The sequence below is a fragment of the Drosophila virilis genome, chromosome 2, assembly GCF_030788295.1.
Source record: "Drosophila virilis strain 15010-1051.87 chromosome 2, Dvir_AGI_RSII-ME, whole genome shotgun sequence".
NCBI classification, from domain to species: Eukaryota; Metazoa; Arthropoda; class Insecta; order Diptera; family Drosophilidae; genus Drosophila; species Drosophila virilis.
In genome coordinates, this window is record NC_091544.1 from 15,007,547 (window position 1) to 15,020,927 (window position 13,381).

At 42.2% G+C, this 13,381-nt stretch overlaps 1 protein-coding gene across 8 annotated transcripts in view; it reads left to right on the top strand.

Moving 5' to 3' along the window:
- The window catches only part of SKIP (Shal K[+] channel interacting protein), a 159,348-nt gene that overhangs the window by 90,293 nt on the left and 55,674 nt on the right, over positions 1-13,381 (top strand). Inside the window, exon 3 of one of the 8 annotated variants that reach the window (XM_032437863.2) lies at positions 1,533-9,402. The exons of the other annotated variants lie outside the window; for them this stretch is intronic. Within the exon in view, the coding sequence (XP_032293754.1) occupies positions 1,533-1,643 (111 nt within the window). The 3' untranslated portion in view covers positions 1,644-9,402. Of the gene's footprint in view, positions 1-1,532; positions 9,403-13,381 lie in introns of those variants that run through there. 8 annotated transcript variants of the gene reach the window in all.

The window sequence follows — 13,381 nt, forward strand, 5'->3', positions numbered from 1 at the left end:
TTTTTGGGTAATTAAACGGAACGGCAAAATCAGCGAACAATTTTTCATTTGTCGTCGCCCAACAATTCACCACCCATCCAAAATGTAATTAATGCGCTCCATTGTTAATAGCAGGGCATTTGCATATTCGCATATTGACAGGACAAAGGATATTCAACACCTAGAGAAATGCCCACTAAAAACAAGTTGAAAGATGAAATTTGCAAAACAAAAGCGTTTACTATGAATGCCACGTTAATGGGAATGGTCTTTCCGTCTTTATGCATTCAAATTAAAATTTGAGTAAAAATTAATTTGGCAGCAATTTGTGGCGGCTCGCCCTTGCTGCAACAGCTGCAGCTGCCATTAAAATTCCGTTTGGCCAAATCCCTTGCCCTAGACTCGAGCTCTGATCTTTGCACAAATAATTACTCATTGTCATTGTAATTGGCGTGCGGGCGTTAAATGGATGCACAGGCGGCACAGACCGGGCCTGAGGCGTGGCATTGTCACAGGCACAGTCACAGTTGGTCAGAGCAGCAGGAGTGGTGGAGAATGACAATCTTTGACATTTTTGCTTGATCCCCTACTAACTTGATTATTTGTGAGCGGTTGTGACCGATGAGTAAGCAGAATAGAATGGCAAAGTTCAAGATACATGTCGACAAGGATGCTAGCACATTGCATATATTTGGGACGCTTTCCTCGATGATTCTCGAATACTTATTGGTCTGTGTGTTGGGAAAAGGGGGATCACTGCGAAGGGTGTTTTATTTATTCTCGTTGTCAAACTGAGCAGAGGGCTTATTAGTTTTAGCCGATGCTCTTCTTGCAGTCTTGAATGATATTCTTGGTCGGTATAAAGAATCATTTGGATTTGTCAGAACAACTCAAATCTAGATATTTTCGTTAGGGTATTTAAGCTTCGGCACTTTGAAGTTACTTTTTTTCATTTATTGTGCTCACATGTGATGGGGCAGCTGCTGATGATCCCCAATGGACGTTGGGTTATATTGTGCGCACGTACTGGAATTTTCATTTTTTTTATGTCATTTCAATTTTCCTGCCTTCGGTTTTTATAGACGCAACGAAAATGAATCGAACGGAAAAAAGGGTTCAATTGAAAGATGCAGCCGCAGCAGCAGCACCAACAGCAAAAACAAGCAATAGCTCGTTGTCTGCCATTTTTGGCTTGGATGTATGTGTGTGTATGTGTGCTTTGCCTTTGGGACTTTGTTGACGTGCCATGAGATATTGTTGCTTGTCTGTTTGTTGTCCACTGTTTTTTTTTTATATTATTTTTTATGCGAGCCTTTTGCTAGCTGGACAAAGTCCAAGCTAACTTGTCCAATCTGGGCCCATTGTGCATTAGTCATGAGCAACAAATTACCTGCGGCATGTGTGAGAAACTCAGTGCCTGCGGGCCATAAGCGTTGACAGCTCTGTGCCGGCCCCTTTGGGCCACAAGTGACCAAGTGTGGTGCGGCGGGAGCTGCTAACAACTCGCAACTGAAACTAATCATTTAATTTTATATTTGTTCTTCTAATTGCAGGTAAGCTTATTACACTGCACTACAAAAAGAACCACAACAACAGCAATTAACAAGTACAGTCAGCGTAAGTGCTTGTCTACAATATTAATTAGTTTTAATGTACTTGTTTAAAGCCCGGCTCTTGTCTGCTTTTTGGCCAGCTGAGCACTTTGCCAAATTAACTAAACACATGCAATTTTAATTTTAAAACAATAAATCATTTGGCAATGTGAGAGGCCTCACGATAAATGTTTTCAACTGCATAATTTACGCACAACGTTTACGCCTACATATGCATATGTATATGTATGTGTGTATGTATATATGTGTTTGTGTGTGTATTGACTTTGCCACACAATTAGAAACACATTAAATATTTAGTACGCCGGCACATGAATTATATGCATAAACATTGTTTTCAGCGCTTTTCGCAAATATTTTTGTTTGCTTAGTCGCTGCCACATGTAAAATCCCTGATTAACGCATTGAACCACTTCATCAAAGATTAAACATAACCCAAAAATGAACACACCTGACATGGAAATTAATTAAATGTGTAAATAAGCGGGGCGAGGCTAGCAAAATTTTATCATTGTGTTGATTTAACTAATTTTTATTTATTTACTCTACCATATATGAATCTAAAAAAATGTGCAATAAAAAAGAGAGCATTAGTTATTTGGAAACAATTTTTGATCTTTGGTAGAGTCTTACGCTAGAAATAAACTACTTTTTCAAGCGCTTTTACATTTACATGTAACTACTTATATTTCCCTTCTTAGCTATCCTTAGGCAAACTAAATCTGTCTAAGGATCCCTTCTGTTTTTCTTCTCTGAATTTCAAAGGCTGATGACACACCAAAGCAGTTTCGAACTTTTATTGCTCCTTGCTTGATATATACCCAAGCCATACGTATATACTCATTTTATGACTCGTTTAGGAATTTTTCAACTATTTATTTTTACTGCTACTATTTTAGCTCTGGCCGTCTAGTTAGATGGTCCGCCTCTTTTGCCATTGGATAACGCCCCTGCAATAGCAGCAAAAATCAATCAGCCAATGTCGCCGTCAATAAAAACGCATAAACCCCGAAAATGTGTGTGTTGCACGCTCTAAGGGCATGTGAAAATACCACACATCGCACTCACACCAACACACACACCCACACAATCCGCTTGGTTCGGCAATCAAGCACATTTATTATGCATTTTTCATATGACAATTTTTTAGCACTTCAAGTAGACCCATTTAAAAGCGACCGCATAAAAAGCATATATATATATATATATATAAATATATATATATAGAATGCTGTTGCAGCCTTTATGTATACACATGACTGAAGTTGTGGTTGTGCAAGCGTGTGTGTGCGTAGCCAAACAAATAAAAAACGCAAATTACCCGCATTTTTTACAAGCATTTTATTGAAAATTGAAATTTATGCGTCGCATCGCGCTGAGTACATTGAGCAACTGAATAACCATAAGCCCATGTGGTCCTTGCCACACACATATCCGTTGCTGATCCCTGTCGTATCGCTGTCATCTCTAGCAGCGGATACTTCACTTGCCACATCGATAAACGTGGCACTTATTGATTTTCGTGCGCTGTCTGCCAACAAATTCATAAATTTAAATGGCCGCTTCACATGCAGCAGAAGGCACTTAAAGTTTGCCACGATGAAGCCACCGAAAACTGAGGCATAAATCATGCAACTGCTTCAAAAGCATTCATTTGTTTACATGCCGCTCCGCCCGTCGCCTTACAACCTGTAACCGGTACCAATGTACCTGTGGCAAAAGGGTTGCAAAGCTTGTGGCATATCGCTTACTCCGTCAAGTCCAGGCTCTCACGCTCACGCCCACAGCCGCCCCTCTCAGCCACACCACGTAGTTGTCCTTTGGCTTTTCACACATTTGCATATCATTTGCTTGGTGGGCGGGTGGCGCAAGGGGTTAAAAGGAGGGCGTGCCAGAGCTGCTTATCGCCGGCGACACTTGCCGCGCCGCATTCAGTTGCCTACAACAACTTGCAACAGGGGCCGAGGCATTTCCGTTGCCTGGGCACGCGCTTGTTAGAAGCGAAGCTCTTAACGATATCGTGTCATTTTTTGCATTTCCTTGTGCATTGCTTTCAGTTTTTCACTGCTTTTCTGTATTTTCTTCACTTTTTTACGTTTTTTTTTTTTGCGGTTGCCGCCCTCAAGTGTGCAGCCTTATCGCGTGCTACGTAGTGGCACCTTCAGACAGTGGCTGCAACGGCCAAGTGATTTTAGCCAAAGCAGAATTAAACTCAGTTGCCGCAGCTCGCCAAATAAATCACACAGCCCCAGACAGCCAGAAATAGAGCGAGATAGATAGTGAGCGAGATCGGGAGTGTGTGTGCCAGAAAGAGAGAGATATAATAAATAGGTAGAGTTTTGTCTGTTTGTGTGTGGCACTCGTAAATTTGTGTGTACGTGTTAAGAACTTCTCACGTGTCAGTCGTTATGCCACGGAACAGGCTTTATCTGCAATGCAGCAGCAGCAATGGCAGTAGCAGCAGAAGTTGCAGCATCGATTCTAGCCAAACAAAAAAAAAACCAAATTTTAAATTATCTCGCATATCATTTGCATTTTCTTGGCGATTATGCATTACTTTTGCTGTAGCAACATCATGATGAATACCCCAAGACGTTGCTGCAATTAGTGGCAGGACACTTGCCGCAGCTCATGCATGTCAAGTGCGCTGAAAAGTATGCTATGCTTGATGGCGGGTAACTTCGACTACGCTCGTTCAATTAAAAGAGCGTAACGAGAGGAAAAGAAAGAGGGAGAGGATGCGAGAGTGATAGAAAACAGCAATTGCTACGCCTTGTGCTGCCACGCCCCTGCCTGTGCCCCTGTCCCTGTCCCTGCTGGTCCACTACTATAATGCACTGTGATTAATTTCAACGCCCAGCATCGTTTGTAACCCATTTGCATGCGCAACTCGTGCCTCGAGAGTCGTGACAGGATAATCCCCAGCTCGTTGTCCTTGCTGCTGCTCCAACTGTCTGCAGTGTCTGCTACTGTTACGGCTACTGTAGCTACTACTGTTGTTGCCGTTGCTGCTGCTGGTAGCCGCTGTTTTAAGTAATTTTTTAAGGAAACCAAAGAAATTAAAAAAAATAGCGGCAGCTTTGGCTAGGATAAGACTTAAGGGTCCAGTCTACCTGGCAACCGTGCACCTTGGCCACGCCACAGACCTGGCTGGCTGCTGCGGCGAGCGAGGCACTGGACTCGTCGTTTGGCAAAAATATTACAAAAAACGTGCCAAACGTTTATTTAAAAGGATTTATGTGCGTTACGTGCTAAATGTGAAATAATAATTTTTCTTACTTTTTCATTCTTCTTTTTTAAATTATTTTTTGTGTTATTTTTTTAAGCGCAATTTTTAATGCAGCACATTGTACAATGCAATGCCAGCCAAAACCAATGTGTGAACAGGGATAGGCAGAGAGGGTGCGGGGGCTTGGTAGCCAGGACATAAGAGAGAAAAGCATTTTGTGGCTGTGGCATTAACTCAAGTCCTTTGCCATTTTTATTGAGCTGGCCAGCGCGTGAAATTGTTGTGGAGCAACTCTTTGGCAGAGATTTCTCTCTCTGGTCTCGAGACTTAATTGCATTTGAAGTTGGATGCCAGTTCTGGGCATGTTCCAGCAGCCGGGCAATGCGGCTCTTAAGTGCTGCGTCCACAGACTGAAAGGAAAAGTTGTTGTCTTTTTTGTTCCTATTTATTCGCTTTGTTGTAGTTTTGCGTCTGCCATTGCCAATTTATGGCTCTACATCGCTAGCTCTGTCCCTGTTGCGCTCTCTGGGGCAGTTGCTTTATTCGCATTGAAATCGAAAATGCGTAGATACTGCTCTGAGGCAGAAATACAGTCTCTATATACATAGAAAAAGACAGACGGACAGATAGCTAGAGCGACGCACTGGATGAGGACATTAGCTGGCTACAACAATAATGTAAAGTTCGGCTGCTGCTGGTGCCCAGTTCCGACTGAGTTGCTCCGTCTTATTATTATTATTATTATTTTTATATTTTCCTTTTGGGTCCTCTCTTGACTGGTGTGGCAAGGCATGACTAGAGTACAGTGGTACGTTTGTTTTGCTGCCCGCACGCATATAGCATAATAATTAGGAGGGTGTCCTGCAGACGTACTCGGCCGTTAATGCGAGACGCAGTCAAACAAAGACAACCCAGACACATTGTACAGTTCATTTTGCGGGCGCACAAAGTTTCTTAATTTTTTTTTCCCCCCCCCACCTATGTCCCAGCCCGCACGCCTGTCCTCTTTCCCGATGGCTGCCACATCTGAGTGAAAAAAGTTTTAATATGATTTGAAGCAGACATTGCAGCAGCAACAGAAACAGCAGCAGCAGTCGCCGTCTCCATCTCCGTCGCCGTCGCCTTGAGCTGAAATAATTAAAGTGGTGCATTAAAGTCGAGCCAGTTTCTCTACCTGCAGCAATGCGTGGAAGTTGCATGAACTTTGCCAAGCATAACTTATGCATGTGCAACTTGGCCCCGAGTAAAGACGTTACCCGGCCTGCCTGGCCCCGCTGTCATCCTGCCCGCCTGCCTACACCCATAAGAACCACATGTGTGCATGCTTAATGTTTAGTTTTTGTCAGCGTCTTGGCGTCATTTTCTTTTAGTCAGCTTATTACCTTAAACTTGGCTAAGGTTGTTGACTGCTGCAATTTGCGGGCCCAGACGAGCAGCCAGTCAGCTAGGCGACCCCTAAACTGTCCTTCGCTGTGTGTGCATGTGTGTGCGCGTGTATGTGCGTCTGCGGGGCTTTTGTCCTTGGGGTGCGACTCTTAGACATGTGCGGCGGAGGCAAGCTTCAAGAATAAATTGAAATTCATATTCAAATGTGCCTTCTCTCTCGATCTCTCTCACTATTTGTCTCTGTCTGTGCATTAGGGACGCCGTTTTCTTCTAATTTTCATTAGCCGACAATGGCCGTTTGAAGTCCCTAGCTGATGACCGCCTGCATATATTTGGCATTTCCCGGCATATCCTTGCTGCAGACAAGTGTCAAAAGCTTTGGTAGCGCTCAAGTGAAAGTAATCCGGCAACGACGATGCGTTCCACTGAGACAAAAAGTTGTCATTTTTGCTTTTTATGTTTTCTAATTCAATTACCAAAATGCAAAGTAATAAGTGAGGGCATCGTGGAAATGCAATACCTAGACAGCTTGACTGGCCAAAGTTCTAAGCCATTAAAAATAAAATGCACTTTAAAAGCAACTTTTATTCTGTTTTCTATAATTTTTTTGCTGCCTGCCAGCTTGGAGATATAGACGAAACTTTATATAGTATGTATGGAATATGTACTTAGAGTACAGCTTTTGTATATCATGTATAATGCAAAATATCTGCTTAAGAACGCATTTGCTTTGCAGTCTGCTGAGTCCTTATAGAGGAATATACAATTTCTTATTGCGTCTGCTTTCCATTTCAGCAGCTGCTTTAAGTTTCAACCGCAGTCTCGTATATCTGTTGGACTTAGTGCCGCAACGTTGCGTTCAATAAAACTTCAATTAAATTAAATAAATCTCAGTAAAAATGCGCAAGTTTTCAGCCTGAGTCCTTCCGTCTGCTGACGTCCAGTTCGGTTGTGGAGCAATCAGCAAACAGCCTGCGGTCATCATTAAATGTCTAATTTATTTCCAAACAACAACAAGAACAACTACTTCAGCACCAACTGAGCAGGCGGGAAAATTCGTTATTACAAGATTTTCCATTTTCCACTCTCAACACTCCCCCTCACTCACGCTCTCTCGGTCTCTGTGTGTCGGACGCATAAAATGAATTTAATAAAACTGGCACGTTTTCATTTTAAGTGCTGTAAATTTTAATTTAGTTGTTGCTTGCGCACAGCTGCGCCTCGAACGCCCACATGCCGCTTTGAGAGGGCGTGTCAGTGGGCTATATCATCAAAGCTAAAAACTTTCGATAGAGATCAGCGTGGCGGGTTTGCGCCTTCATTAACAACAACAATAACAGCAGCAACAACAATGGGGGAAACGGAAGTGACTTGTAATGAAGCGCAAAGTATTTGCCTGATTTTCTTCTCATTTTTCTTTTCATTTTTTTTGTTGGTTTTTTTCTCTTCTGCTCCCATATCGTGCTTTGGCAGTTCCGCTTTAATGAGTTTTATCAGGGCGACAGTTTTGACAAAAATTGACTGCCATTTTGTTGGGCCGCGAGCTGTAAACAAAACTTGGCCCTGGCTATCAAACAGAAAATATGTTTTACTTAGTGCTTATTTATGAATATTTATGAATGCGACAAAAGTTTTCCGCCCGAAACTCCCTTTTGCTCACCCGCTGCCCAATCAGCACCCGTCCCCCCACCGCCACTCCCTGAGCCCGTGTTACGTGTTTAGTTTGTTTATTTAAATGCGCCTTCAGCTATGCAATTGTATATTAATTCAGTCGCAACTTGGACGACATGAACTTGTTGGTGAGGGTTCTGAGGGGAGGACGCTCTCTTGCGACCAAAGTTGAGCGCTGAGACAGCGACAAATGCTAACTGACAAGCCAATTTCGCTATTCTCGAGGTTTACTCTAGCAAAGTTGTGCGGACCCTTTGCAGCTGGCAACTGGCAACTGGCAGCTGACATCAGCAGCCACAACAACTGACACACGTCGCGTCGTCGTCGGCGGCGGCATTATGCAAAACTGGCAAAAAGCCGAATTAAAAATGCAAATTTTGTGAGCCATTCGAATGGCATTTGGCTTTTACCTAGCCAAGCAGCTCGCACCCCCAATTTGACAGCAATTGTTGTTGCCCAACAGTCGTCACGGCCAAAGCCTATGGCCAAGCCTAGCAGGCCTAAGCACTTGCCAGCAGGCATTTTAAGTCTGAGTGCTGGGCAATATTTATTCTACATTCGTTAAAAGCCCGGCCAAAACAAGCTACCATTGATGAATAGTCCAAAGAGTATCAAGTATCGCATTTTAGTTGAGTTGAGTTTTTAGATATTTATCGGAGTCATTCATACAATTGTTGCTGTTTAGTATTTGAATATTCTTTGAACACAAAAAGTTAATATTAGATGCTACTAAATCTATAGTCATGAATTTTTTAAAGATTTTAATTGTGACAAATTGTGACTTTTACTGATTGCCGCTTTTTAGATTTGTTTAAGCCCAAATGTGAGTGAGCCCTTCGTGAGCTACACAAAATACGCACATACTTGTAGCATTCATAAGAAGTCCCTGATTTCTGAAGGCAGCCACATTTACCAATATGGACGCCAGGCAACCGCTGCTTTTGGCATAAGAAACTCATATATTCATATATATATTGCCTGCTCAAATACTGCTCCAACTGCGAATGTGAAAGCTACTTACTTTCTTTAGGTTTTTATACGTTTTCAGTTGCTTATTTGTTTGACTATTATGTATAATATACTATATTTTTCTTTATACTTTCTTTGCCTTTCTGAATATCATCATTGTTGAGTTTGCTGTAACCAGGAAAAATAAATTGAAAAATGCCTGTGGTCTGCTGCCGTGTGCTTTTCATATATTCTTGATATTTTTATTTGATTTTCCCTACAGCAACAAAATTGGCGTTTTAGTGCCGTTGTCAAACCGAATGCATGCCCCAATAAGTATGCAACGTTTTGCCCAGCTTATTGTCAAGTCTGGCGCACACGGTAGTACACACTGTCTCGCATTACGTATATGCCATGTTGTTCCTGGTGCTTATTTTATTTCACTTTTTTTTATTGCTTTCGATTTTCATTTCGACGGCGCGCACGTGCGACACTAAGACGAGGATGCTCCACTAAACTTTTCCACGTTGGACGGCGTAAATTTCCTTTAAGCATGATTTTATTATATATATTTTTGTCTTTTATTTTTTGTTCGGCCTGGCCGTTTTGCTCGAGCTCGATTGGGTTTGTTTTCGCTCTGCGTGAAATTCAATTTCCCACACACACAGCCAACTATGTTAGTGCCTGGCATGTAAATAATCGTGACTCTATTGAGATATCCTGCAACCTTTTTGCATGCACATGTATTGAAAAGCCCTGCACAACAGAGGGGGAGAGGAGCCAACAAAAATGTAGTTTAATCGCTTTCTCTGCTTTCTGTTCTGTTATCCTTACTGCGCCTTTCAATGGCTGCGCTTTATCAGTAGACGCCATCTACGCCGCCGATTTACTTTTCCGTTTCGCTACAGTCAGGCTCGTGTCAGTATGTTTATGTGTGAGTGGCTTCCTTTGCGGCAAAACTCATGGCAAATATTCTTGATTTTTATTGCGTTCGCTCACAAGTGAAATTGCTTAAAATCTATTTGTAGATTTTATTATTATTTTTGCAGTGGCGACAGTTCCGCCTCTTTTTGCGTGTCTCCTCACAATGTTGCCGTTGTTGTTGTCGTTTTTGTTACTCTTGGCATGCCATTCCAGCCTGTAGAACAATTTGTTCCCTTTTTGCTTGGCTACATTTTGCTTTGGAGGCATTTTGCAGTTTGTGTCTTGATTTTCCGTATATTTTCTCTTATATATATATATATATATATATAGATATGTTTTTGTTTTCTTTTGTTCGTTTATCAGTTGCCGCATTCTTTTTGGGTTTATTACTTGTCTGTGCTTTTCTTTTGGGCTGGGTAGCGGATCTATTTAAATTCATTCAGTTTATTTGGCCACAACATGCAAACATTTACCCCGCTTGTTCGCATTTCTTTTGTCCAAGCCATTTTTGGCCTCCGTATTTGTCTCCGTATTTGCTATATTTTCCTGTCAAGCATTTCTGACATATTTTATGTGCATTATATCATGTCCTTGTCAGTTTTGATTGCTGCTTTGACATCAATTTATGTAGTTCAGCTCTGCTGCGTTTTCACATATTTTCGCAAGTGCTTTAATTGCCAAGCATTTGGATTTTTGCTACTAGGAATTTTAATTGTGGGAAAGATTATTTCTTTTAACCCAGACAGAAAGAGAAATCAGCATTGAGAACAAGAAAATGTGTTGCATATAAAAATAAAACGAAATATAAATCATACGCACCATTTAACAATAAAAGGCATTCGGGTATTGCTCTTCCGTCGTTATCCAATACAATGGCCCATAAACGCAACGCTTTCAATATCACTTATAATGCCACGCCTCACACCAAACCGGCCGCCATTTCAGTCCGCACTTCTCCCTGCAGCCATTTGCAACGGAAATCAAGTCGCACATGCGAAAGTAAAAATTCAAACATTTTCTGAATACAAAAAAATAAGAGAAAATAAAAATATAAAAAGGCAGAGCGCAACATGTTTAAAGCGCAATTCTGCAACATTTAACATGGGGCATGCCATCGGTGGCATTCGTAAGATACTTGCCCCTGTGCAAAATAAAAATACAAACTGGATAACAAAATGAACGAATCCAGGAACTGAGGGTCAGCTAGAAAAGAGAGCAAAGCAAAGCTACGGCTAATGAATGCTAAAAATCAATTACAGGAGAGAGAATGCAAGGAAATGGAAAAAGTAATTTATAAAATAAAAGTAAATATGCTAAATGTGAAGAAAATGTTGCTGCTGCGGCTGATGATGATGATGATTATGATGATGGTGGTTGTTAGCTGCAACTTTGGCGATTTCCGTTGACAATTTCACAACATTTGAAGCTACGAAGCGTGAAATTTTCAATTGAAACAGACAACAGGCAACTGGCAAGAAGCTCCGATATATACTTCCTATTTTTATCTAGATGGAAAGCTGAATTGTCGTTAAATTTAACAACTTTCGATTTTCAATTTATTTTGCTGCCACGCACTTTGAGCACCTTCTACGTATTTTCTTTTTATATATATATTTTTTTATCTGATATGGCCAAGTTAACTGAACTTTAATTGTGGCAGCTATAAAAGTGTTAGTGTGTACGCCCAGCTATTTAAAGCTATGTTAAGCTATAAATTTGCGGTAATATGCAGTTTGCAAATGTTGTTGCATACTTGCAGGCTTTTACCAGGTAAAGCGCTCTCTAAAAGTGAATTTAATATAATGACACATTTTATGATTGCATTTGCTTGCCTTACTCACGTCCCCATCCACTGCTGCCCCTGCCATGTACTGGCACTGCAGCTGGTCAAACTCACGTAGAGCTGATGGCATTAAAAGAAATGCTCAAGTATATTGAAGGGGGCGGGGAGAGTGGCCAAGGCATAGAGCAGAGTCAGCAAATTGTGGCATAAGGCGTTGCTAACGAGCAACGAGTGGAAGCAACTGCCCCCGCCTGGTTGCCTGTGTTCTTCTTACCTGTCTTGTCTTGTTGCCTGTCGATGGCTGCCTGGCTGGCTGACTAGTTGGCTGGCTGCTCGGGTTGCCGTCTTGGTCTTGTTGTGCCGTCTGTGTCCTTTCCTATGTTTGTTCATATATACACAATTACCAGCTAAGGCGATTTGCAAAGCACAACACAACAACACAAGCACACATCAGGTGTGGCTACTGGCTGCACACTCAAGTGCTGTTATGCCATTGTCCTGCGCTTTGTCCTTTCGCCGCTGCCCGTTTGACAATGTTTACAGGTGCAAATTTCAAAGTGAATTGCTTTTCTATCGCTTGGAAAAGTGCTGCAACACGCAAGCATAACTAAAGCTTTTCAATTCGCCCTCTCATAGACAAGGGCCAAATTAGTTCAAGCCAAAGACGCTCACACACATAACACACATTCGTATACACACGCACACACACGCACATGCACGAAGACAGGCTTTGTGGCAAATCTTTTGCGCCGCTGGGCACTTAGTAAAATTGCTGGAAAAGCTGACTTAAGCGGATTTCTATATTGTTTTGCTCGTTTTACCATTGTGGGCGTGACAGTTTGTCATACAATACCTGGCACGACTTTAAGTGGCGCTTTATGCATGCAATGATTGTCATTAAGTGTGTATGTGTGTGTGTGTATGTGGGTATGTGTTTATGTGTGTGACATGGCAATTGACAGGCCATTGTCTCTCTACTTGTGTGTATGTGTGTGTGTGTGTGTATGTGTGCATTTTAATTGAATTCTGTGCACAGAACATTTATTAACAATAATTGCATTTCATATGCCAAAAACCAGACTGTCCACAAGTGTCCAGGACTAATTTATCAATAAACTGTACGAGCCGGCACACATGTACACATTTAAAGCCACACACAGGCACACACCTACACACGCATACACATATGTTTAAGCAAAAAGTTTGCAAAAATAATGAAGCATAGCTTGAGGCGCACAAACAAAACGTTGCACGCACGCAAATTGCAAACAAGCAAAGCAAACAAGCCGACAACAACAACAACAACACCCACCTGACCACAAAAAAATAACCAAGCCGACCATTTTTGGCTATACCTTCCCCTGATCTCTCTCTCTCTCTCTTTCCGTATCTTACCGTCTCTGTCTCTCTGCTGATGCCTGCTGCTGCAGGCCAAAAATAAGCGTAAAGTCACGCAACTGTAGAGTTTTGCATAAAATGCTGCCCAAAAGAAAAGGCAACCCTCTTTGCATACACACACACATACACACACACACACACACACACTTGACTGATCAACCAAGTCGAGCATTTTTGTTGAATTTGTTTGCCCGACCGCTGCCCCGCCGCCTGCGGCTCTGTTGTCTGGCTGCTGGGCGTGTCCGAGCGCTTGTTGTACCCAAAGGATTACCTGGACTTGTGCTTGTTCCTGTCACACAGTCAGTGTCAGATGCTGCTGCTTTTACCGTTGACCCCGCCCCCTGTTTGTAGCTGCTGGTGTCACGCACTTGCGAGCTTGTTGGCTCATCAATGCGACTGTTGCACCTAGCTGCAGCCCAACTCAGCTCTCCTGCCGGCGGCCCTTTGTTA